The following is a 23,526-nucleotide window of genomic DNA, read 5'->3' on the forward strand; positions in this document are numbered from 1 at the left end:
GAGGGAGGGGGGGGGGGGGGGGAGGGTATATGCACGGAGTTGGGTGGTGTCGTTTTTCCATTTACTTGATGTCCCTACACGTAGTCGACGGCCAAGTCGTGCTCCCCCAAGTCTGTCTGCCGCTGCACCTCCTTCTTGACGCGCTCCTCACCGCGGGCACGCTCACGTGCTGCCTTGAGCTGCATGTTAAACTCCCGGTCATCGTTTTGCTTACCAAGCAGCTCCTCAACAGTGATACCCTGCTTCTTTGCCTCTTCTTCTAGCACGGCTCGCTGCTCCTCCTCGTACTTCGTTTTGAGACCCCGCGACACGCCCTTCTTTACGGCGACAATCTCCCGCTCGACATCCTTCATGCGGGCGCCAACCTTCACCCCTGCCTGATCCCACAGTGGCTGCGGCACGTCGCGCTTCTCCTTCAGGAGGGTCGACAGCTCGCGCAGCGCCTTCAGCTTTTGTTCGCTCATGGTGCAAAGGGCCCGTTGAAAAGTGGGACTATGACCGAAACAAGCAGCGAACCATGAAAGCAAGAAGAGAAGAGGAATGATAAAGTGAAAGCAACCGGAAGAACCACAGCATACACGGGCGTAGCACACCGTAAAAATGGTGTCAAAGTGATACTTATGGCACAAGGTGTGCCGAATACCACACACACACACACAGACACAGACACGAGACTATTGAGGTTCAACTCGTGAATTATCTAGTGCTCCCGTGTCTGTTTCCGCTGTCGTTTGACCTCGCCGCTCCTGGAGGAAGACGTCGATAGGAGTGATGCCGACATCCTCCAATAGCGCTTCGAACGGCTTATCAAGGTACGACTCCCATGGCACGTTGAGGATGCAGGGAATGCGCCGCTGATCGTGACGCTGGCTGGGTGCATTGAGTTCGGCCCATTCCTTGTAGAGCGCCATGTTGCGCATCTGCTGCACGTTCAGCCACGGCATGCCACCGAGCACGGCAAGGAGGCCAAGTGGGAGACCTGTGTGGCGCCACTCCAGTAGCTTTACTGCGAGTTCCTCCTCGACAGTGCGACCACAGCCCGTGCAGGCGTGCACGAAGTCGTGTGTCTCGCGATAGCGCTGCATTACATACGCGAGCACCGGATCTGCGATGCGGGTGACGGGCGTGCGGCCGCTGGGGAGGAAGTGGTTGTGATCCATGTAAAGCGCGTAGCGGTGGCCGAATGTTCCTGCCGGCTGCTGGCTGGCGAAGGCGAGTGTGTCATCCGTGACGCGCGGCTGACCCTGGAGGATCATGCGGCCTGTGCGCTCAGCCATCATCGACTGCTTCATCTGCTCCAGCGCCGTCGCCGCGGTGATCTCACCAACAGCAGCAACGGCGTCGCCATTCGTCGGGTCCCAAATGGCACTCACGCTGGCCGCCACGAACGACGGCAGCGATCGCGCGGCTCCCGCCACGCCACCGAGTAGCTGCAGCCCCGGCACCGACATTTGCTTCAAGACACTCGTAACGTGGCAGTGCGGGGACAAGGGCACAGAATACTGCGAGCACTTCAATGCAGCACAGGGCGCACAATGCTATTGCCCAGAGAGGTACAACTGAAACATCGTTCACCACGGCTATGACTACGGAGAGAATCCCCGGCACGCCTTCAGACAGACACCACGAACGTAAAAATAAACAACAGCTAGCTCCATCGATAGTAAGACAAGAAAATCAAAACCCACTAGACGGCGCACGCGGCAGCCACACTCCACCTGTGGTGGCTGCATCAGCTGCAAGGGCAAACAGACGACAGGAAACATCGCCGTAATACAGCTCAGGTTCATTTTTTCCATGACTGTGTGTGTGTGTGAGACAGCTACGGAGGCACACGTGCAACTGCGTCAGTCATGCTGAGCGCACCATGGTGGGCGAGCCACGGACAAGAGACGCGGTGGTGTTCCCCCACACGAGCACGCAACGCAGAACGAAGCAAACGGAGAGTAGAAGTTCGGTTCTCTTCCCATGACGTGCACCAACAGGAGGTCAGTGGGTGTATCTCATTGACAAAGCCCAGCAGCGGCCCGCAAGACGTGCAGCACGCCGCTGTAACAGCAGCACCAACAACGAAAAGCAAAAGCGGCAACGCCTGCCAGCAGAAACAACACGTCGAAACGCTACCAAAGACGTCGCTGCGGTCCCCGCCACAGAGGGCTTCCCGCGGCCGAGGCGGATCTTCTTCAAGAAAGCAGCAGCACCTGAAACCACCCCCCAAAAAATATTCGGACGCTCCACCTCAACACCGGCACATCTCCACTTTCTATGTACTTTTAATCCTGCAGGAAGCGGCTGACGGGAGTCACCAGGAGGGCCATTTATGTGCAGGCACGCAGTGTTTGCGCGGGAATAATCTTGACACACGGCTGGTACAAGCCTCGTCGCGGGGGCCACACAACACGTGCGCGGCCGCCCACGACTCGATCTCAGAGAGGGGCGCAACAAGTGAAGGAGAGGGAGGAGCGAAAATAAGGCCAGGCGGCGACAACAGCTCCCGTACCACTGGGAGCGGGCGGAAAGGAAGAAGAAAGAACAAAAACAGAGCGGTGCTTCTCTCATCCTCTTATGCGTCCTGTTCATTCCCGAAGAAACGTCATTGTCGTAATAATCCACTCGCGTTCAGAGACACAATTATTGACTTGTGACAGCCTCCAACCGTCCTGCAGCAGCGCCTCTGCCACGACGCGGCGGTCGCCGTCAACACTACGCGAGAAGTCTCCTGCCCACCAGCGCTGCTGCTCGCCACCCGCTCCACCTGCGGGCGTGCTCTTGACGAGGAACTGCTCTAGCAGGTACCGCATCTTCACACGCGTGTTGAGCTGCGCCGCCACGTCGTCGNCGGTCGCCGTCAACACTACGCGAGAAGTCTCCTGCCCACCAGCGCTGCTGCTCGCCACCCGCCCCACCTGCGGGCGTGCTCTTGACGAGGAACTGCTCTAGCAGGTACCGCATCTTCACACGCGTGTTGAGCTGCGCCGCCACGTCGTCGGTGCAGAGCAGGCGGCAGGTGACGCTGTCGGGCCCCCGCGCATCACCAAATCGCTTAAAGTGCTCCCACACCTCCACGTACGTCATCTCCCTCGCGAGCCGCGGCACCGTCAGCCTCAGCATCCACCTTGCTGCCTTCCTGTCATGGCGCAGAGAAAAAGGAAAAACGAAAGGAAAGTCCACGGCCCCACTACTCCACCGCGGCAGGCCCGAGGACGCGTAACTGCACAATCATTTAGCAACGTCACCACTGGCGGCGGTTCGAACCGTGCCTCCCACGAGCAGCAGCAGAAGCTCCACCACCACCACCACCACCGCCGCCGCCGCGGTTCCCGTTGTGGCCGTATCTCGGGCGCTGACCGCTCATGTAATGCCCACCTCTGAATGGAATCGCACCACCGTCGAAGAAAACGTCCTCTGGGTCCACGTGCTCGCCCTCGTCGCTACATCCGTAGCCGTACGGATCGTCGTCAACGTCGTCGCCAAAATCTGGAAAATCAAAGTCAGGGGACTCGGCGTAGTAATACCCTCGTGGACGCCGCTGCGACGGTCGTGACGAACGTTTCTTGTCGTCATTCCAGCGGTTGAACTCAGCAATGACGTCAGACGCCTGCTTTCCAAGCGCGTTAGCAATGAAATCAAAACTCTTTCCGTCTTGGTACATGTTTACCATCGCCTGTAAATCAGCGTCAGGCCATGTTGTCGTCTTTCGGGGCTTGCCGCCACTTTTGGGATGGCGGCGGTTATCCCCATACGTCTTTTTCTGTCCACCTCTTGGTGCCTCGGTGCCTTGCTGGTAGTTGTGGCGCCGTTTGTTTTCGTGAGCGGCGGCCTGCGCGAAGGCCTCGTTCTCTGCCTGGCGACGCATCTCGTCCCACATCATCTCGTAAACAAGTGGGTTAAGATCTTCATGCCAGGGGTGGTACGGCTCATCGTTTGTGGTATAGTACGCATGCCCATAACTGCTGTTGTTGCTGCTGCTGGAGGAGGACGGCCGTGAGCCACCGGGTAGGACACCCCCCGCCTTGTGGAACATGTTGAGCGTAGCGTAGGCATTGTTGATGTTCACCATGCGCTGCGACGCGTCGTTGGCACTCCCGCCGCTTACGTCAGGGTGATGCTGCTTCGCAAGCTCAATGTAGCGCTTCTTCACTTCCTGGAATGGAGACGATGTGGCGACGCCGAGCGCCGCGTATGCGCTGCGCACTTCGTCCTCTGTTGGCGTCTGCGTGGCTGTGCGCCGCCGCTGCAGGAACGCAGCCGTGTGGGAAAAACCCAAGCCACCCCCGAGTGCAGCCCAACTGCGCATATGCCTATCAGAGGAAATAACTGCGGACGCACAGCAGTGACGCAAACCAAACGAAGCAAAACAAAAAAAAAAGAACAAAAAACAAAAATAAGGCACGCGTGTGGCACGACAAGAAAGACAGAAGGATGCAAGAAGGGTCCCAAAAACACGAGAAGGAGGGGAGGGGGGTGGGGGAGGAGAGACATACATCGACAGCCTATTTGCCCAGGCATTTGAAAGAACATTTCCCGTCAACGCGACGATCCTCTCTTCTCTTCACCACATATGACAACCCACTGATAAACGACAATGCACACACACAACCACACACGAAAAAAAAAAAAGCAGAAAGGCGATGACGATATCCGGCTCAAAGATCCTCATTGGGTGTCCGCTCAGCCTTCTGACTCCACCCATGAAACCCCTCCGAAAAATATGTTGCGATCTTGTAGCCCAACCGCTCCACTACCTCAACAGCTGTTGCGGCACGGCCACTGCGCTGGTCGTAGAACACCATCTTCTCGGACCTGCGCGGCATGCGGGAGTTGTACTTTCCCTGGAACTCCGCCGCGTTCATGCGAAACGCCTGGCGCACTTCACCCGATGGGATGTGCACAGAGAACGGGATGGAACCATACTGGTCCACCTCGAATTTGTCACGCACGTCGATGATGAACACATCCTTGTTCTTCCCCTCTCGTTTGCTCTTTACGAGCGCCTCCATCTCGAACTGGCTGAGCGCCTTCTTCTGCTCATAGTTCTCATATGATGTACCCTGGCCCATCCTCAAGACTACACAACGGCACGAGGCAGCGAGATACAACAAAGCGGAGAGACACACAACACATGTGACATCATAAACGAACATATTCAACGCATCACGAGCACCACACTTCCCGCACTTATCAGTTAAACCCGAGCTGAGTTGCTGCAGTTCAGAACTGAGCCCATCGCACAACACACTGGGTCCCCCCCCCCCGCCGGAATTGAAACGCCGGCCGCCACAAGGTCAACGCCAACAACACTGACAAAGCATCACTGTGCCTTGCTTGCTGTGCCGTCCCCGGCACTAGAGGGCCCACCGTAGCGGTAGTGCCACTCGGCAAAGCTCCCGGAAAAGTTTCTTGCTCCGCTAAAACCCAATCCCTCCGCGATTTCAACGGCGACGGCAGACCGCACGCCGTGAGCGCAATAGAATATAATTTGCGTCACCTCTTTCTTTGGCTTCGCCACACCGAATATTTCTGTAAACTCGTCCGTCTCCACCGTGTCGTCAAGCGCCGCCTCCAGCATTTTGAGTGGGATATTCACAGCTGTTGGAATGACACCTGTAGCTGCGACCTCGCCCGTGGAGCGGACGTCCACAAGGAGCGTGTTTTCCACCACGGGGGCCCTGTCGAGTTTCGCGCGCACCACCGCCGCCACTTGCTCTGCGGTGATGTGCACCCGAAGAGCCCGCGCCAGTGCAAACATCTCCCTTTTTTTTTTGCGGGGACAGAAACAATAAACCAAAAAACAAAGGAAAGTGCTGGTGTGCTGCCGACCCCTTTCACTACACACGAAATCCTCTTCACATACATATGCAGATGCACACAGACCCAGAGCGAGAGAGAGAGAAAGACATCTACATGCCAAGAAAGACAAGAATAGAACGGTGCGGAGGGGAAAGCCTCCTATACGCCCTTGCCTTTCGTGGAAAGATTGGACCATTCGTCCCAGCCACCCAAGTACACTTCCGTGTTGTGATAACCGCACTGAGTAGCGATCGCCGCCGCCTGCTCTGCCCGGCTGCCCATCTTGCAGTACATGACAAGCGTTTCGCTATGTAGCGGCTTTGGGGCCTCATATTTATTCAGAAAGGATTCCTGGTCGTTTTTCAGCGCACACTCAAGCTGATCAAGCGGTATGTTTATGGCAAGTGGAATGAGACCGGTGACCTGCACCTCATCCTGCCCCCTTACATCAATCAAGTGCGTGCGACTCAGGCGCCCTTGGCGCTTGCTCGCAATGAGTGCCTTCATGGCCTCATGGGTGAGACGCCGCTGCATGGCAATGAAGCGCCGCTGCATGGCAATGAAGCGCCGCTTTCCTATTCACTCAGGGTGAAAGGAAAAAAAAAAAGGAGCCCACAAGGCAAAACAACAACAACAGACAAGAGCGCATGGAGAGTGATGCAAAACGGCAAGCTCAACGTTACAAGGTGGAGCAGCAAAGGTTTCGCTCCGGTCATTTTTGCACCACCAAATGGCGTGGTTAAGGGAAATGAAAGGGAGTATCGCACAGTAACAACAACAAAAAAAGGGTGGTGTGCGATTAACTGCTACCGCGCACAAGAAGGGCCACGGTATTTAGGGGGGATCCAATAAATTTATAACGGAACTCAACACCTTTGCTTTTGGTAAGGGCGAGTAGGGATGGAGTCCTTCTAACATGCACAGAGTCCGTGCAGTACGCCGCAGCGTGCAGTGTGGTAAAACACGCCGCTGCGACGTCTTCGTACGCGACACGTACCTCCTCGCGCAGGAGATAGTGATGCCGATCCATAGTGTCGGCCTCTATGATGAACACACAGTGCTTCGCGAGCGAAGCCCAGAAACTAATGCGAGCTTCTGCCTCCTCGTCAGATTCCATGGCGGCAAGTACGTGCTGGAGAATGACAAAGTCGGCATCCACATCACTGACATCGTCACCATCGAACACAAATGTGATTGTCACACAACCGAATGAGAGAGGCGATGTGACGGCGCCATTGCGGCAGGGGCCTGCCAACAGACGCTGCGCCGCAGGGTTCTTCAACAGTCGCGCCGCTTCGTCCGACATCGTAGTGGGGACGTTTCTGTTCGCCCCCTGTCCTGATGCTGCGCGACGCGGCAAGACAACAAGAAGGTGGATACGCTCCGTTGGGTCGGCTGCTGCCGTCACTCCGTTTGCACACGGCGCGAGACTCAGGCGCTGCGCATTTTCTTCCGGCCGCACCCAACCGTTTTTCTCAAAGTCAACTTCGCGATCTTCGTGCTGGTAGTCGAACGCGTCATTCTGCAGCCACCCGCTTGTGTGCGCCACACGAGACACACAACCCCGACGGCGGGCCTCCTCGATCTGCCGTTTTCTCTCCAAACGTCGCTGCTGTTCTTCCGGTGGCATGTCCTTCAAATACCGTGTCCCCCCAAAGTGGAAGTCTTTTAACTTGACGTTTAGTTTACGCATGCCCATGGCATCGCGTGGCATGCCGATCTCAGTGGCGCAAGCAGTATTCAGATGCGCCGCGAACAGCATCCAGAAGGATTGCTCTTCAGCTTTAGACGGGTTCTCGTTGTCCAGGATCCCTAGCATCATTTGTTTGGCCACCTCACATAGATCAAAGAAGGCTGCATTCATCGCGGAAGTGTTGTTCCAGTTGAACCTTGTGCGCTCTGGGTTGTTCCGCAGCAGCCGTTCCCAGTCTTCCTTCACAAGCTGCAGCCAAAGAGCACGGCTCTTACTCCACATACCCACAAGTTCCGGCCCGAGCTCGTTCGCCAAGTTCTCTTCCTCAAAGAAATACTGCCGTTCTTCAGCAGCCTTAAGGACGTCGCTCGCCTCTGTAAATCCACCGGAAGGCGGCGCTTTCACGACAACTGGCAAGTGAACAGGGATAAGTTGCTCCTTTCCACGTGGGAGTAGACCATCATCCGTCCGGAGAGGTTCACCAAACAAAACCACTCCAAATTCTGGTTTCTCGAGTAGCAATTCATGGAGCCGCTGTAGTTTTGTGACACAGCTATGCAAGGATAGCACACCTGCTGCACCCCCAAAGGGTGTAAGCTGCGGCGGGAAAGTTGGCGCGGGTTTATTGAAGTTGTCACCATTGTCTTTCTGAACAATAGCATCTACTACGGGTGGAGGCACGGCACCAATCTCTCTCGCGCGCACGAGTCGTCGCTTGTACTCTGTGACGCAGGATGCTTCCCCCAGTGCCGCCCTGTAGTAGAACACACATGTCAGCCGATCCCAATCATCCTTGGGGTGATTGACCTCAGGCTCTGTATTGGAATGGAAAAAATGTGTATTGAAGAGTAGGACATCCCGTGGCTGCATGCGGAAGCACACACCAAAGTCGTCAAGTGCGAGGGAAAGGCCCTTAAAATTGCCCTCCAGTACGGCCAGCACACCGTAGCCCATGTCAAAATCACCGGCATCGGTGTGCGAGGCAGTTCGAAACCGCTGGTTAATGGTAAGAGTGGAAAAGGGTGACCCATGAATGCGAACAACGTCAGGTACCGCGGCATCCTGTGCGGCCCAGTGCTCCGGCAAGACAGCCTTGTAGATGGCACTAACGTACTCAATCATAGGAAAGACGCCAGGCCACAGCTGTACGTGCTCATGTGTAAAGGAAGTCTTGCGGCACTTCAGCTCCACAGGGGAGCCACGATAGTCAAAGTACCCTGCAATGCCACTGAGGGGTGCCTGCCCCCCAAACATGTTTGACCGCAGGGACGTCTTCGTTGCTGCTGGGCGCAGAACGTCAGCTGCCATGGCAGCGGCAAATGACGGCAGTGCCCCCGGCAGAAGCACACCGCAAATTTTTCCCTTGGCATCCCTGAAGACACTGGCAGTATGAAAGTCAATGGTATGGTCGGCATTGTCGTGGAACGGGTGCTTTTTGACAGCTTCACTGAACGCCTTCTCAACCTCTTCCATTGTGTGTTCCGCCTGCTTGGGAGCCACCAGGCCGGTGAGGTCAAGGCGCCCCTTCTTTGGCTTCGGTGTGAGGTCAGAGTCTGCCCTCGACCCCTCCACCGCCGCTACCGCCGCCGCCGCCTCAGAGCACCGCTTCTGTAATTTTGGTGCCATGTGAAAAGAAGGTCACACACACCTTGTCAAAAATGACTGATAGGCAGAGTATTCTATGAGTCTGTATATGTGTGCACGTGCTTGTGTATTTGAGTATGTTTGTTTATGCGTGTCTATGTACGTGTACGTGCACGGCTTCCGGATATCGTCTTCTGTAACACCATCATGGGAGACAATGGAGACAGAGACAGAGACAGAGAGAGAGAAAGTGAATGAGTGAGTGGGTGAGAGGACATCATCCACATCAACTGCACCACAAACCATTAGCAGCAGAGTGTGAATGTGCACATAAGTAGAAGGACATATAATTGGTCATTTCCTCTACGTTTGCTTTTACTTTATGATTGTAGATGATGCCGTTGAGAAAGATGGCACCTAAGAAGGAAAACAGACGTACAGGGTCACCCAAAGACGCAAATTAAAAGAGCAGCCCCGGCAACCAAACACACACACAGAAAAAAATGATAAAAAATCCTCTTTAAGAAGAAAGGTAAGGTCCGCCTTTAAGGGGCAAAAATCAGATATACACAGATGGCCATAAGAGCAATCAGAATCGCAATGGTTGAGAAGTTACTCTTGGTGCCATGCATAGGGGGCTTCATATTTGCGGCGTCGTCGGGGTGCAGCTCGCCGACGTAGTACTTCTCCAGCTGGTTTCTGGCGAAATCGCTGTGCCCAACCGCGTTGAAGTCATCCGTACCGTCTCGCCCCCCAGCACCAGTGAGTGAGTCAACACCACCCGGGTGCTGGTCGACGAACGAGGTGATATTGTACACCTTCTGGTTAATAATCATCCAAAGATCGTTCTCTGCCTTGTGCTTTACCACCTCGCTCAGAGGGATCATCTTCGGTGTGTCAGACATATTTTCTTCTTCTTTATCCACGAAGCGATGTGCGTACTCTCTTTTCTTCTTAGGCGCAAGTTTGGAAGAGCAACATGCAGAAGGAAAAGAAAAGAACAAGAAAAACAAAAGCAGTGTATGCATCTGTGTGTGTGTGTGTGTGGTCGAGGAGCCCCAAGAGTCCTCTGCACGACAGGCTGCACAACAGGAATAGAGCGCCCGAGGGACTACGACGCCCGACTTACGTTGCGGCTCAAGTCTCACTGTGAGCCCCGCCGGAGATGTCTGTTGAGCTGCAGCACCGCCCGCGCAACGGCGGCGAACTCTACCAGCCCGATCCGCCGCACCGCGTGCTGCTGGAATCCGTCGAACGATGCGGGCGGCGGCAGCCCTGCCTCTCGGTGAAGCCGACACTCGATGCTGTACAGCTCCGCGTTCATTTTGCCCTGCAGCACATCCTTTGGGATACCGCAGCGGATCCCCCCTGATCGGCGCTGGCGTTCCCGCTCCCGCTTCTGCGCCTTGAAGACACGCATCTCCACCTTCTCCAGGTTGGCGCTGAGGTCCTTCTGACAGGCCTTCATTCGCCGCTCACGAATGCTCTTCCTCGCCCGCCTCACGAGCTTCATCGTTGCGAGGCCGCTGTTCCCTTTTCGTTTGTGTGTGTGTGAGTCTGTGCGCGTGTGAGTGGGATGCTCGTACCTGCGCATGCGCGATCCACGCAAACAACAGGCAGAACGAGCAAAACAACGACAAAAAGAAAAGAGCAACGAAAAGGAATGATGCAATTTTGCGTGCCACGTCGGGCAACCACATATCCAAACGGCAACCACACAAAGCTCCTGCCCTTGGTGAAAGGAACCAGAAAAAATATATATATGCCACTCGCGCTGTACATGTAGCCGACAATAATAACAATAGAAGAAACATACTTTACATCAGCGAGTTGCCTTTCCTCTATTATGAAGTGAGGGCTTCGCAGCCCAGAAAGCACACATACGGGATCGGAAGAGGCTGCTCGTGCTGCTGCTTCTGCAGCATGCGGAACTTGCGTAAGGAACACGTACTCTTCACTTCGTACAGGTATTCGACATGATCCACTTCCAGCATGCGGTAACTGAAAAGGTACCCCACGGGAAGTTGCCACCTTAAGCTCCGTACCACGATGCTGTTGATCCAGTGCGTTATTTGCGCCTTGTCTGAAGACTCACTGCTGTTGAAAACGAGGCGGGCACCTCTAGAGGTGATGCCAACACTGATGGTGAGGCCGCATCCGGCTGGACGGCATTTCTCTATTTCCTGAATGAGCGCCTCTTTGATAAGACCATCAATGCCTTTGTTGTTGCACGTAAACAGAATGTAAATCGTGTTCTTGAACGAGATTTCCTTCAAGGGGCCACCGAACGTGATAATGCTTTTGAATACGCTGAACATATCCGACTGCACATGAGAGCTCCCCATTCCATACCGCATAACAACGTTTATCTCCTTGGCCTCCCTCTCGCGGCGCAACCGCTCTCGGCCGTCGGAATCCAGAACAATGTTTCGCACCGGAATCAGTTCCGCAGTGAACGGCACCTCACGATCAAGTTCTTCACGCAGGGCTCTGAACGCCTCTCTGCTGCAAACAGATTGCATCTTCGACACCACGTACGTCGCAAAGGACCTCCAGTCTCTTTCAGAGGAGTCCGTTTCAATGCCGCCCTTCAGCACGGCATACCTGGAATGGGCGGGGACGCACGGTAGGCGACCGTCAAAGGCCTTCCGGAGAACGTTCGACAAGATGCGGCGCTGCTGAGGCTTGTATGGGAATCTCAGCGTGTAGCCTGCGCTGCTCGCCACACACGCGAAGCCACATGCCATTGGTGTGACGGGCTCCAGATCAAAAGCAACGATTCGCTGTAGCCCCATTGGGGGCATGCTGCGCTGAAGAATAATGTGCAGCAACTCCTCCACACTGTAAGTGGTGCTCGCGTATGGCTCGACAAGCTTTGCCTCACATGGAAGGATAAAGTTCATTCCTTGAGGATCCCGCTTATATGTGCGCTCATACTCTTCGGTTGCCTCAATGGCTAGCTTCATTTCGCGAATTATCATCATCACTTCAGTGTCATACTCCTCCGAAGTCAATTCACGCATGTTTTCCTCCTCCTTTTCGGTTTCCGCGACAGACATGCGGAACAACTCTTCTTGTTGCCGCGCAGCCAATTCTGCTTCCTGCATAATCTTCTTGTTCATCACCGAAGTTTTTTTGCGCTTCATTTTTCGAACCTTTGGAGGAGGAAGTTCTTCCCTAAATGCCTGCATGAGCCTTCGGTACATCACCCCGCTCTCCCCTTCAAGCGCAGCTCGCTGCGCGCCTTCCCAAATAGAAATATGGAGAGTCTCCAGCGAGACAATTAGCGGCTGGCGGATTGACATCATCCCACCATACCCACTGATGTACACAAAGCTCGACGCATCCTCATCGATTTCTGAAAGAGCCTTCATTAATACGGGCTTCTCTGCATTGGGTATGTGATTGACCACGTAACCCTGCCTGGTCAACATATCGGACAGCTCGTCAATGTTGTCTTGGATAGGATTGACCGCCTCACATGCAACCTGGTGCAACGTAATGAGAAGTGCAGAGAGCTTTGTCTTTGCTTTTACAATAGGATTCAGGCGCAGTGCACATATCTCCTCCACCTTCCGCTCTCGTATTTGTTTTTCACTCTCTAATCGCATTGCTTCTTGACGTGCTTGTCGCGCCCTCCAGTTGCGTTGTATCATGATTGATGCCTTCTCCTTTGTTCCATTACACAGACGCCTGTTGAAAAGTGCAATGGATGCCGCCTCGTCAGCTGTGAGGTGATCCATAAAGTGATGAATGATGTTAAGGTTGGAGCCCATTTCAGCGTTAAGAAGATAGTTGTGCAGCACGGCGCAGAGAAACCATGGCTTTCCACTGTTCTGCATTGATCGAATCATATCCTCCGACACAATAGTCTTTCCGCTGACATTCAATGGGCCCAATTTTGCGGTTGTGAAGGGTTTCAGTGTGTCGCTCACAAGAACACCCTCTACGCCCTGCACCATCTGATTGAGCAAAATTTCCCGTCGTCCCTTGGTACCTGAAACAGCGTATGCATACTGCCATTTGAGCATGCTACGGTTGTATGTGGCGTCTAATGGAAGCACCGGGCCATGAAGATTCAAAAGCGTTACATGACAGTCACCGATTCGGATAACAAACATAAAGTGACCGAGAGGCTTATCTGCGGCGAGTGCGCTATTGATTATCTCTTCAAACTGCACGAGGGTATCCACTGACCTGAAACAGCTGTTGGGCAGGGTTCGCCATGTCTTCCATTGTGGTCGCGTGTCAGAGATGTGATTCTCAACCACGTCTAGCTCGACATTTACTCCTCCCAAAATGTCATAGGCCACTTCGCGCGCGACACCTGCCGCAGTGAAATCACATGTAAATACAACGGCGGCCAGAGACACCTCATTATTCTTGTGGATAATTATTTCACCCTGTCCTGAAATGTCGGTACCGTAGGAGTCTCTCTCGTCCATCTGTGGAAACCAAAAGACATCGCTGCGACGGACAACGTGGGTCACTGGGCTGATGAGAAGCCCATGATTCCGACGGCCTGAAAGGTCCTGTAGCACATATGCCCCTGGTCCCTCGTCCATGTTCAACGTTGCAAGGGGAACTCCACGAACAGATACGAAGAAGCGACAAATCTCACCAAAGAAAGGTCGTTTAACCTTATAGTTGCGCGTGTTATGACCACCGAGACACACCCAATCGACAAATGGAAGGAACTTTCTTGGTCCCTCCCTTACAAGATACAGGAGCTCCTGAGCCACACCATCAACCTTGACTCTGTAGGTGTTTGCCTCACTGTCAATGCACTTCCAAACTATTGTATGCCACTGGCCATCCATTAGGTTCTGATGCTCACTCCCTCGAAGCAACGCTGAACAACATGCGCCAAATGCATCAACAAGATAGAAAGTTACGTTATACTCATGAAAGCGGAATCGCTCTTTTCCAAAAACAGGCTCCGTGTTCATTACAATACCGAACTCCTGCATCCTGCCTTGTCTGTCCGTCACACCAATCAGACTCATCGCACGGTTGTTAATAACTGTCCTGAAGCGAATTTCTACTCTCCAATTCTGCATCAGCTCCCCAAGGATACCAAGTGTGCCCAAATTCACAACAAGGTTTCCATCCAAAGAAGGGGCGCTGCGTGGCAGAACACCTGTTTGTTTCTCAAGATCCAATAATGTTTCAAGATGTTCTGCAGGAATGGTTCGTGTAGCTTCCTTCAACTTTCCTTCTTCTACAAACAGTGGCCATCGAACAACCGGCTTGTATCCTTCAGCAGTGCCTACCCCAAAGCGTACCTCAAAAATCGTCCCACGAAATACACAACATGGTGAGTTTGATTCATCCAGATAACCACCAACAAACAGACGATGAGGCCAGGCATTGAAAAATATAGGGTATTCCTGCTGCACAATTTGCAGCGAAGCAGGACGGCCATCAAACACACACTCCAAATTGCCTTCTTCGAGACTCTGCACGTTGATCATAAAGTGATGAAAGGGCTCCTCATCAGTCGAAGAGGGGAGACGCTCTCTCAACGGCATCATGCACTCTAGTACCCGGTTGGTACCATCCCGGACGTAAACACAAATGGCTTCGGACATCTCCTCATAACGGTTTAAACTAATTTGGAACAACTGGCCCAGATCCGCACGTTGCCCATCCATGATATGAATGAGTACACGTTTTTCAACCGATTCACCTGGATCAATTCGGAACCAGAAATCTAGTAACAACCCCTTCACAACATCCTCAAACTTTGGTATTCCTGGAAGCGCCATCACGGATGATTCTCCATTAAAGACGTAATACTGTCCTTCCTTCCCCCAACCATTGCCTGCAAGGGGTTCCACAGGCTCCCCATCAGTGAGATCACCAAGCACTTCCAAGACGCTGAATGTTGACCTCCGCTGAAGGCGTGAGCCATAGTAAGAGTTTCTGCCACTTGAAAAACGTGTACGGCGTGATGTTGGGCTTGGGGGGGGAAAACGCATCGGAGGCAGCTTCGAAAAAGCATCTGGTATGAGGCTGGAGCCTTTTGTACATGGAGGCACAAGCTCGCCATGGTGCGCAGCAGTCAGCAAAGTAAACCGTTCCGCAGCCTTCTTTCCAGAAGCGAGCAAAAACTTATGTTCTTTTCGAAGTTTCCGCAACTTCCGTGACAGATTGGCAGAGAACTTGACACTCGCAGAAGGAGTATTCTCCACTTCTTTGGTGACCTTGGCGTATTCTTTTATGGCATGCACGTTGGATTCATTTTCCAGCTGGAGAAGGCGCTGCATCTGCTTCTCCTTTGCTATTTCATCCGCGACAATTTGCATTGCATTCTCGGCGGATCCTTCTATGCTCTTCTGAAGTGATCGAAGAATTCTCTCTACAAATACTTCAGCATGAGCACCTCGGTTAACGATGGTGACGTTCTCTCGTGCTGCGACACGCGTTCCCACATCAGCCATAAGTACCTCTAGCACATCAGGCTCTCCATTCGCCCTGGGAGATGCATCCTCTTTCCTGCCATCAATCAACCCGTCGAACGAGGTCACGAAGAACGGGGTCTGGGAGGAGTCATCCAACGATGTGTTTTGATACTCCGTTTCCGCATCCAGGGGATCGGGTGGTGCTTGACGACTGTCGTAAAACACCGCAAGGTGCCCCTTGAATGTAGTTACCTGGTATCTCTCGTTTTTATTATCAGCCTTGCGGTTCTCCTCACCGCCAACGATTGAGAGAATAAGCACCATACCAGTTCTTTTCTTTGGTTTCCCTTTATGCAGGCGAAAACATGTTGACATTCAAATACATGAAAAAAAAACCGGAAAAATATACCACGAAAAGACCACAGAGTCACCAAGAGAGTTCATTACTTAGACATACGTTCATGAGAAACACCAATAAAGCCGATCTGTACATTGAAAGACACAACAACAACAGCAAAAAGGAACCACAGAATTTACTTGGCCACGCTTTTGCCGCGTTTCTTCTTTATGCTCCTTCCGTTCTGTTCCAGTGCGTTCAGAATCGCGAGGAAATGATTTGAGTCCATCCGCTCACAGACGCGAAATTGAACCAGTCGCTTGTTCTTCAGTATGGCGGCAGCGATCAGTGGGGCGGCCTCTGGCACCACCACATTGAAATCCATGTCTACCGATGTCAGCGAGCTGCTGCACTCCGCGCCTTGGCAGAGCGCCTCCACAGCTTTCCAGGATCCACCGAAACGGGTGTCCGCAACGTCAATGGACTCGATGCGATTACTCATACCCAAAGCGGAGCCAATGTGCTTTATGCCCTCAGGGCCCAAAGCATTTCCCCGAAGGGAAAGTATACGAACATTGGAGCATCGTAAGACGGCCTTTGCGAGCTCATCGGCACCGGCGGGCCCGATTTCACAATACTGCAAAGAAAGGTCTTCTAGTGACCCATTCCAACGCATTCCACCAGCGATTGCNTGGGCTCCAGCATCACCCAAAGGGTTAAAATCCAGTACACAACGAGTAATAGTGTCGTTCTCACTCAGTAGGTTAGCAATATGTTTGGCGCCACTGGGCCCTATTCGACACCCAGGTACCTCGAGGCACTGTATACCGAAAGGATTCCTGTCCGGGGACGGCTTGTAGGAACGAATAAAGTCTACAATAGCAAGTATACCCTCATCGCCAACAGCGCAGTGGTGCAGCTGAATTACGCGAAGAAATGGGTAAACTGGCAGAATTTCCTTGAAGAGCAGCTTCACCTCGGTGTATGGGATTTCATTGTACACGAACAAAGGAACTGTGGGAACATCCGGCTGCTCACCATCTTTCACCCGCTGACATTCCAGTTTGATGCGTTTTATGAAAGGTGCCATGCATTCTCCGAGTGCGCTACAAGCCTCTTGCAATCGTCGCAAATCCACATCGACGTTTAACTCCTGAGAAAGAGGTATAACTACCGTCTTCACCTTTTCCTTCTGGGGAGGGGGCTTCTTACTCATTGCTCCCCGCTCTGTGGAAGGCCGTCAAAGAAGGCCAACAAAAAAAAAAAGAACAAAAAAAGACCCACCCCAAAGTGACATTCATGGAGATGGGCGAAAAGAAGGCAAACTCAGGTATGAAAAAGAAAAAAAAAAAAGATAACAAGGGGAACCGGAAGAGGAAGAAAATTCCACACAGGTCAATTTCTCTTGCTGGTGAGACGCGCAGTCACTTTGCCTTTACATAAACCAGCCTCGGCCCTGGCCTACGCTTCTCTAAGGTGAATCATTTGACTGAAAAAAAAGCTGACGGAACTCCAGAAGATCGACTGTACCGTTTTCATCAGCGTCAAGGATGCTAAGAAGCTCCTCGGCGCCAATTGTCTCGGATTCATTTAGACCAAGGGCCCGCTGCAAGTCTTCTAGCAGTGCTGGCACCGTCTCCCTGGCCAGTCGTCCATCTCCGTTGACATCATATTCATTGAAAATGTCCCGAATAACATCACGCCCCTCATTTTCATCGGATGGTGGAGGCTCAATGGCTTCAGCCTTGTTGAGCTCTGTACCAACAAACTCTTCCATTTGCTCGTACTCACGTGATTCGACAAACTGACCATCCTTGTCAAAAGGGGCTGCCTGGCCGCAAAGAGCTGCGAAAAAGTTCGCACTGTACTTGTAGAGGTCCTCTGGCCTGTCCCTGAGAACTGCTTTGGTGTATTGCTTCATTATTGTGCCAAGCTCCGGGGGAACATTGACCTGCTCGATGCAAAAGATGGACTCCATAACTACCCTAGGCTGGACGCCTACACGCACATGGAGGCGGCAAGGGGAAAATAATAGGCACAACGCCACTTCGCAGTGGTGAACACAACAACCACAGAGGACACAAACCACAACTCCGCAAAGGCTTCGGCATTCAATAAAAAAACACCTCAAAGCATATAGTTCACACGCTTCTGCAAGCAAAAAAAAAACAACAACAAGAAAAATAGACGATCATCATCAGATTCTGATATTTTCGTGACTTCTCACAAGGCGCACACACATACTCCTTTCTGACGCATTCCATCTACCAGTCACTGAAGATATTTCCAAATAAGTACTTGAGAATCGCTTTAACAGATGATCGAAATGCTTTTTATTTCTATTTTTCCCCTTTCTTTATCGGCTACAAAAAGAACCACAGGCACGGGCCGCATTAAACATCATGCAGATACCTTAATGACTTCTTCAGTTGCCGTGTCTTCTTTTTTTTCTGTAGCTGGACCAGGCTCTTTATAGCGGTAACGAGCAGCGGAATACCAGCCTCCGGCAGCGAGCGCGATAACGCATCCGGTGCCATCAATGAGGCCCATGGGGTCATGCATGATGAAAACGCCCACGAGAATATTGAAGAACTTTGTCAGATTGTTGATAACAATGAATGTGGCTGCGGAAACAAGTTTCTGAAGTCCAAAACCCGATGTTGAGATCATGAAGCCAAGCACGCACGTGATTCCTATCCAAAACCAACCAAAAGCGGTTACAATTGGCAACAGCGAGCTCACACGCCACACCTCTTCAACGAGAAAGAGAGCAAACACCATTGGTAGTGCAATGGCATTGTTATACAACGCCAATGTGTATTTAGTCGATGACGAAAAATCTGCCACATTGCTCGTCATATGCTTTACAAGAATCCCGTAACAACCTTGTGCGACAACGTTAACAATCATCCAGAACAGTCCAATCATTGTAAAGGTTGAGTTAGCACCACCGTAGATAACCGCTCCCAGGAATATAACAAGCTGTGAGAGAATGATTTCCGTGTTCACACCTTCTCCAAGCACGTAGTACTCCGCCACAGTTGTCACGATAGACCCAAGGTTGCGAAACGTAAGAACAGTAGATAGATTTGCGTACACAAAACTTTTCATACTGGTGTACAGCATCACTGCGAAGAGTCCTGCAACGGGAATCCACTTTCGCAACTTGCTAATGGAAAAAGGCTCCACCTCGGTTCGAAACGGAATTAGAAGAGCAAGTGTGACGATCATCTGCATCAACACCAGGGTGCATGGCAGCGGGAGTGCTACAACTGCAAGCTTATTGCTCAGCATCATCCCAGTCGACGATAGGCTATAGATAGCGACAGCACGAGCGAAACCCGTGTAGTCGTGCATTGTTTATTAAGTAGTGAGACAGCACGGCTAACAGCAAAAACAAAAACAAAGAGAGATGGCCAACAAGAAAGACATGGATGGATCAGACAGCTAAAACAAATAAGATGCCCACAAGATGAATGTTCATTTGAGAAAAATGTAAAATGAGCCAGCTCATACTACTGAGACAAATGGGACAACGTAGCTGCTTGATCCAAAACCACCTGCTGCAACCGTTCCTTTGATAGCAACGCCTCTTCTAAGGAGGCTTGAGCAGCTTCTAGTTCACATAAGCACTTTATTCGTTCATCCTTCTCCTTTCGAAGTTGCTCTTGTACTGATTGAAGCGATGCACTTTTTTCCTGAAGAGCCTCCTTCACCTTATCCATCTCTTCACGAAGTGAGTTGATTCTATTGTCATTCTCACCACTCATCATTCCGCGCACCACGAGGCGAGCATTTGCATCCTCCAACTCCCGCAGGCGACGCGATTCTGTTTCATGGGAAGATTGTAGACGTGAGACGTCTCGTTGGAGTGATTCACACCGCTGCCGAATGAGCATGCATTCGTTTTCTTTTAGAACAATCTGTTTGCTCAGTTCCGCAAGACTCTGTTGAAGCTCCTCCGCCATTCTATCCTTTCTGAGCGAGAACTGCTGCAAATCCTCACTCGTACTTTGCAGTTGTGTCGCCAGCGCTTCCGCTTGCACAACTTTCCGGTGTAGTTGACCGTTTTCGTATTCAAAAGTCTGTAAATCCAGCGAAAGCTGTTGATCTCTATGATGAAGTTGATTCATTTGTTCTTGAAGGAATATGATACCCTGCTCTTTTGATGCCAATGCTGCGCGGGTAGCCTCAAGTTCACGTTCTATAGTTCGTTGTGCATCCATTTGTGATTCCGCCTCTTTCACCGCGTTCTGATATGCCGAAAGAATCTCGCGCAGCTCACCATCCTTCGCCTTCAGGGAGTATGCTAACTGTGCTTCCTGTTGGTGAAGCCGTTGCACCTCCGCGCGAAGCTTTTCGTTTTCCCCTGCAAGTTGAGCAACCTGCTGATTACAGTAATTTTTGTTTGCCACTAGTTGTTCCATGTCTTTTTGGTACTGTTGCAATTGTTCCTCCAAAACATTTTTATTGCGCTCAATGTTCACAGAACTCATCCTCAGCTGCTGTTTTTGTTCCTCCACGAGTGACATTTTGGCAAGTAGCTCTCGCTCAGTTGCCGCGTGTTGGCTACACTTCTGCTGCAGAGAACGTACCTGTAGAGAAAGTTTCTCTGCGTCGTCACTGAGTAGCTTTCTTCTCTCCATTTCCTCCGTGAGACGATTCTTTGTTATTTCGAATGTGGAAACGGCTTCTCGGTGAACAGTAGAAAGATCATCGATGCGAGCCCGTAAATCGTCGCACTCGGCACATTTGAGCTCTAACATATGCGTCAGACTCTGGGCAGAGTGCGCGCCAACATCGGTGGAGTATGTAATTGAGTCTACCTGGCATTCCTTTTCTGCGCAAGGCAAAGTGTCGGTTTGCGTATAAGCAGAGGCGACTGATGCCTCAGTTTGGGTTTCTCCATCAGTCTTTTCAACACGCATCCCACTGCGAATTTGAGCGAGCTGCCTTTGAAGTGACGACCTCTCATCAGAGAGAACTTGAATTACCTCTTGAAGGCTTTTTATCTGACTCCCAGATGCGACAGATTCGTGAGATGCCATGCGCTGGGTTTCGGAAACCTCTTGCTTGCGCTCCTTGAGCACACCTTCCATTTTTCTTATTCTTGCAGAATAATCATTCTTCTCCACAAGAAGAGAGTTTTTCTCCGAGAGGGCAATGGCAAGTTGACTTTCAAGCATTTTGCATCTAGAAACAAGGTCCTCGCCATCCGCCAAACGGTTCCTTCGTGCCCTTAATTGCTCCGTGATGGCACGGTTTTCCTTCTCCTTTTTTTCAAGCTTCTCATTGTATTCGATACTAAGAGCGCGAATCTCCTCCTTGCCAGCTGCACGAACCATCTTCACTTGTTGCTCAAGCCGTTCAACTTCATTATGCAAGAAACCGATTTGCGATAGTAGGTGGGCTGTGTCCTCCCCATGTGGTTCTGTGTGACCTGATGCATTATCCTTGAGGTGACTCTTGAGCTCAGCGTTTTCTTCGAGACAGGCAGCTAACAAGTTGTTCTTCTCATTCAACTGATCCTGTAGCGCAGAGATCATAAGCGGGTCATCAACTTGTGGCACATCGTCGTTGAGCTGCTGCCATGCCTTTTCAGGAAAAACATTAAGACACTTATTTAATGTAACACGTTGTTGGCCGGGGTAGATATCAGGCTTCGTTACAGACTGCTGAAGAAAGTACTTAAGTTGAGCAATCTCGGCTTCCTGAGCTTCACATTCAACTCTCAGGGCAGTATTTTCACTTGAGAGACCTTCATAGACTGCAGCCATACTAGATTCTACAACAACTACTACCAAATTTCCACGAAAGTTAGGAGAAAATGATAAACGCTCCAAAAAAAAAATATACAGTGGAAGAACCTTGTAGGTAACAGCAATCTCCTCAAACCAATACCAAAACCGACACCAAAACATTCACAATTCATTTCTACCTTTGCTGTAGAATTCATCCCGTTGCTTTGAGAACAGCTCCTTTTCCAACGTCTTGATCCTCTTTGCGTTGTATCCTTCAGCTGCAATAACCATCATAGGTACAGTAATAAGACCTACACAAAATCCAAAAGTAAACGCGAGCCCAATTTTAGCTGGAATGCGATTCTTGGGACTCTTGAACGCTACAACAGCTGCAGCAAAGCTACCGGCTATAATCCCAGCGTCCAGACCACGTTGCACAGGCTCGCACGACAAGAAAAAACGCCATTGTTGTGAAAGTGCCTTTCTTCTCGCCTGGCCAATACTAAGACCTTCCTGTTCAATGATATACTGCTTAAGGTCCTTGATGTCAGAATCAGGGTAAATCTTGTTCTCATCCTTTGGACCTTGTTGAATGGCGGTCATCATATCGAGGGTTTCCTTGGACGCAACTTTATAGCGACCTCCTTTAATGAGGTCCTCGATGTTTGTAGACTCTGGAGCATTATCCTCATAGTTAGGAATGCTATCGCTTTTAAGCTTAGGCTGCTTTGTGTTGTTAGATTGCCCCATCTTCTTATAGGAAGAAAACGGATAGCCAATGTGACGGTTCTCACACCTGTTCCCAAACACGGACAGTACATATCAAATATTGTTAATTCCCCAGATACACATACGCAGCAAAAAAGAAAAAAAATATACAATTGTTTCTAAACGGCAGCGTAGCAATAAGTACCGGAAAACAACAAAATCAAGCCGATGAAAAGTTGACTGGTACTTTCAATTTCTTTCCCGAAGTAGTACAGGGAAAAAAAGAATATCAACACCACCCGAACCTGTTTCAAGATACTATAAGCCAAAGGAGTAACATGAAACAGAACCATACCATTACAGGCTTGATACGTACCGTAACTTAATCCAACGACCAGAAACTGCTTCCAGGTGTCCATGTCATATTCTAACAGATGCTTCCCTCGGTACACCAAGACCGGCAGAACAAGAGCAGATGAACCCAGCATCGACATGAAGACATAAATTGAACAAGAAGAAAAGACACTGCTCTCGTCCGGTAACACATGTAGCAAAGGCTTCATCAATGTGGTTCTGAGAGCCAGAGCACAGTTGCTGACAAGCACAAGAGAGTAAGTAAACAACAGCACAAGTATGCCAAAGGATGTATTGGTGTTGCGCTTTAATGACCCAGAAGTCAAAAATGCACCGATACATACAATAAGAACACACATCCAAGTCCTAAAGGTGATCAACTTCGTTGACAATGGATACTCCTCAACGTCTGCAAAAGGATCTTTCGCCGATCTACCTTTCGACAAGGCATTTTTAATCAATTTCTGCGTGCATTCCATAGAAAGAAGACACATTAAAAGTGGCTCAGTCGTCTTCACTGCATAGACATGCGTCATCCCGGAAAAGGTAAAGCTCAGAAACATGCACCACGTTGCCATAACGTTGACAGAAGCGACCGACAAGAGCAGTCTCCACATCATTGGCCTCTCATACAATGTACATGCCAAGGATCGCATATCAGTAAAGGAACCGCGCCTTAGAAGGAGACATGCTCCGGTTGTAAAGAAACAACCCACAAAGTTCGTGAAGAACACAACCTCCAGAACAGAACCCTGGCGCTGCAGTATTGATGCACTTTGAACATCGCACCACAAAACAGACACACACCATACTGTCACAAGAAGACCAACTTTGAGGCACCAGAAAGGCATCACCCTACAGAAAAACCTGCAAAAAAAAAAAGAAAACAACACGGACCTACAGATATATATATAT

At 51.1% G+C, this 23,526-nt stretch overlaps 17 protein-coding genes across 17 annotated transcripts; all 17 read right to left on the minus strand.

Annotated features, from left to right (window-relative positions):
- Nucleotides 1-74: 74 nt before the first annotated feature.
- Nucleotides 75-464, minus strand: DQ04_02081000 (hypothetical protein; the record flags this gene model as incomplete). Its single annotated transcript, XM_009311481.1, has 1 exon — nucleotides 75-464. One exon carries the CDS (start codon nucleotides 462-464, stop codon nucleotides 75-77), a length of 390 nt encoding a protein of 129 aa, XP_009309756.1.
- A 210-nt stretch (nucleotides 465-674) lies between these two features.
- Nucleotides 675-1,451, minus strand: DQ04_02081010 (ubiquinone biosynthesis protein-like protein; the record flags this gene model as incomplete). The annotated part of the gene is made up of 1 exon (XM_009311482.1): nucleotides 675-1,451. The coding sequence occupies one exon, from the start codon at nucleotides 1,449-1,451 to the stop codon at nucleotides 675-677; it is 777 nt and encodes a 258-aa protein (XP_009309757.1).
- Nucleotides 1,452-2,703: 1,252 nt separating this feature from the next.
- On the minus strand, nucleotides 2,704-3,111 carry DQ04_02081020 (hypothetical protein; the record flags this gene model as incomplete). The annotated part of the gene is made up of 1 exon (XM_009311483.1): nucleotides 2,704-3,111. The coding sequence occupies one exon, from the start codon at nucleotides 3,109-3,111 to the stop codon at nucleotides 2,704-2,706; it is 408 nt and encodes a 135-aa protein (XP_009309758.1).
- Nucleotides 3,112-3,232: 121 nt separating this feature from the next.
- On the minus strand, nucleotides 3,233-4,297 carry DQ04_02081030 (hypothetical protein; the record flags this gene model as incomplete). The annotated part of the gene is made up of 1 exon (XM_009311484.1): nucleotides 3,233-4,297. The coding sequence occupies one exon, from the start codon at nucleotides 4,295-4,297 to the stop codon at nucleotides 3,233-3,235; it is 1,065 nt and encodes a 354-aa protein (XP_009309759.1).
- A 349-nt stretch (nucleotides 4,298-4,646) lies between these two features.
- Nucleotides 4,647-5,060, minus strand: DQ04_02081040 (putative heat shock protein 67B2; the record flags this gene model as incomplete). The annotated part of the gene is made up of 1 exon (XM_009311485.1): nucleotides 4,647-5,060. One exon carries the CDS (start codon nucleotides 5,058-5,060, stop codon nucleotides 4,647-4,649), a length of 414 nt encoding a protein of 137 aa, XP_009309760.1.
- Nucleotides 5,061-5,311: 251 nt separating this feature from the next.
- Nucleotides 5,312-5,749, minus strand: DQ04_02081050 (endoplasmic reticulum protein; the record flags this gene model as incomplete). The annotated part of the gene is made up of 1 exon (XM_009311486.1): nucleotides 5,312-5,749. The coding sequence occupies one exon, from the start codon at nucleotides 5,747-5,749 to the stop codon at nucleotides 5,312-5,314; it is 438 nt and encodes a 145-aa protein (XP_009309761.1).
- Nucleotides 5,750-5,949: 200 nt separating this feature from the next.
- Nucleotides 5,950-6,345, minus strand: DQ04_02081060 (Heat shock protein 67Bb; the record flags this gene model as incomplete). Its single annotated transcript, XM_009311487.1, has 1 exon — nucleotides 5,950-6,345. One exon carries the CDS (start codon nucleotides 6,343-6,345, stop codon nucleotides 5,950-5,952), a length of 396 nt encoding a protein of 131 aa, XP_009309762.1.
- A 244-nt stretch (nucleotides 6,346-6,589) lies between these two features.
- On the minus strand, nucleotides 6,590-9,109 carry DQ04_02081070 (DnaJ chaperone protein; the record flags this gene model as incomplete). The annotated part of the gene is made up of 1 exon (XM_009311488.1): nucleotides 6,590-9,109. The coding sequence occupies one exon, from the start codon at nucleotides 9,107-9,109 to the stop codon at nucleotides 6,590-6,592; it is 2,520 nt and encodes an 839-aa protein (XP_009309763.1).
- Nucleotides 9,110-9,612: 503 nt separating this feature from the next.
- On the minus strand, nucleotides 9,613-9,972 carry DQ04_02081080 (cytochrome b5-like; the record flags this gene model as incomplete). Its single annotated transcript, XM_009311489.1, has 1 exon — nucleotides 9,613-9,972. The coding sequence occupies one exon, from the start codon at nucleotides 9,970-9,972 to the stop codon at nucleotides 9,613-9,615; it is 360 nt and encodes a 119-aa protein (XP_009309764.1).
- A 239-nt stretch (nucleotides 9,973-10,211) lies between these two features.
- On the minus strand, nucleotides 10,212-10,580 carry DQ04_02081090 (hypothetical protein; the record flags this gene model as incomplete). Its single annotated transcript, XM_009311490.1, has 1 exon — nucleotides 10,212-10,580. One exon carries the CDS (start codon nucleotides 10,578-10,580, stop codon nucleotides 10,212-10,214), a length of 369 nt encoding a protein of 122 aa, XP_009309765.1.
- Nucleotides 10,581-10,911: 331 nt separating this feature from the next.
- Nucleotides 10,912-15,795, minus strand: DQ04_02081100 (hypothetical protein; the record flags this gene model as incomplete). The annotated part of the gene is made up of 1 exon (XM_009311491.1): nucleotides 10,912-15,795. One exon carries the CDS (start codon nucleotides 15,793-15,795, stop codon nucleotides 10,912-10,914), a length of 4,884 nt encoding a protein of 1,627 aa, XP_009309766.1.
- Nucleotides 15,796-16,004: 209 nt separating this feature from the next.
- Nucleotides 16,005-17,024, minus strand: DQ04_02081110 (hypothetical protein; the record flags this gene model as incomplete). Its single annotated transcript, XM_009311492.1, has 1 exon — nucleotides 16,005-17,024. One exon carries the CDS (start codon nucleotides 17,022-17,024, stop codon nucleotides 16,005-16,007), a length of 1,020 nt encoding a protein of 339 aa, XP_009309767.1.
- Nucleotides 17,025-17,279: 255 nt separating this feature from the next.
- On the minus strand, nucleotides 17,280-17,786 carry DQ04_02081120 (cAMP-dependent protein kinase dimerization/docking domain; the record flags this gene model as incomplete). Its single annotated transcript, XM_009311493.1, has 1 exon — nucleotides 17,280-17,786. One exon carries the CDS (start codon nucleotides 17,784-17,786, stop codon nucleotides 17,280-17,282), a length of 507 nt encoding a protein of 168 aa, XP_009309768.1.
- A 422-nt stretch (nucleotides 17,787-18,208) lies between these two features.
- On the minus strand, nucleotides 18,209-19,165 carry DQ04_02081130 (GDP-mannose transporter; the record flags this gene model as incomplete). The annotated part of the gene is made up of 1 exon (XM_009311494.1): nucleotides 18,209-19,165. One exon carries the CDS (start codon nucleotides 19,163-19,165, stop codon nucleotides 18,209-18,211), a length of 957 nt encoding a protein of 318 aa, XP_009309769.1.
- A 158-nt stretch (nucleotides 19,166-19,323) lies between these two features.
- On the minus strand, nucleotides 19,324-21,585 carry DQ04_02081140 (BRCT domain-containing protein; the record flags this gene model as incomplete). Its single annotated transcript, XM_009311495.1, has 1 exon — nucleotides 19,324-21,585. One exon carries the CDS (start codon nucleotides 21,583-21,585, stop codon nucleotides 19,324-19,326), a length of 2,262 nt encoding a protein of 753 aa, XP_009309770.1.
- Nucleotides 21,586-21,729: 144 nt separating this feature from the next.
- DQ04_02081150 (hypothetical protein) lies at nucleotides 21,730-22,299 on the minus strand (the record flags this gene model as incomplete). The annotated part of the gene is made up of 1 exon (XM_009311496.1): nucleotides 21,730-22,299. The coding sequence occupies one exon, from the start codon at nucleotides 22,297-22,299 to the stop codon at nucleotides 21,730-21,732; it is 570 nt and encodes a 189-aa protein (XP_009309771.1).
- A 137-nt stretch (nucleotides 22,300-22,436) lies between these two features.
- Nucleotides 22,437-23,462, minus strand: DQ04_02081160 (hypothetical protein; the record flags this gene model as incomplete). The annotated part of the gene is made up of 1 exon (XM_009311497.1): nucleotides 22,437-23,462. The coding sequence occupies one exon, from the start codon at nucleotides 23,460-23,462 to the stop codon at nucleotides 22,437-22,439; it is 1,026 nt and encodes a 341-aa protein (XP_009309772.1).
- Nucleotides 23,463-23,526: the final 64 nt, after the last annotated feature.

This window comes from Trypanosoma grayi (assembly GCF_000691245.1).
Source record: "Trypanosoma grayi strain ANR4 Tgr_208_V1, whole genome shotgun sequence".
NCBI lineage: Eukaryota > Euglenozoa > Kinetoplastea > Trypanosomatida > Trypanosomatidae > Trypanosoma > Trypanosoma grayi.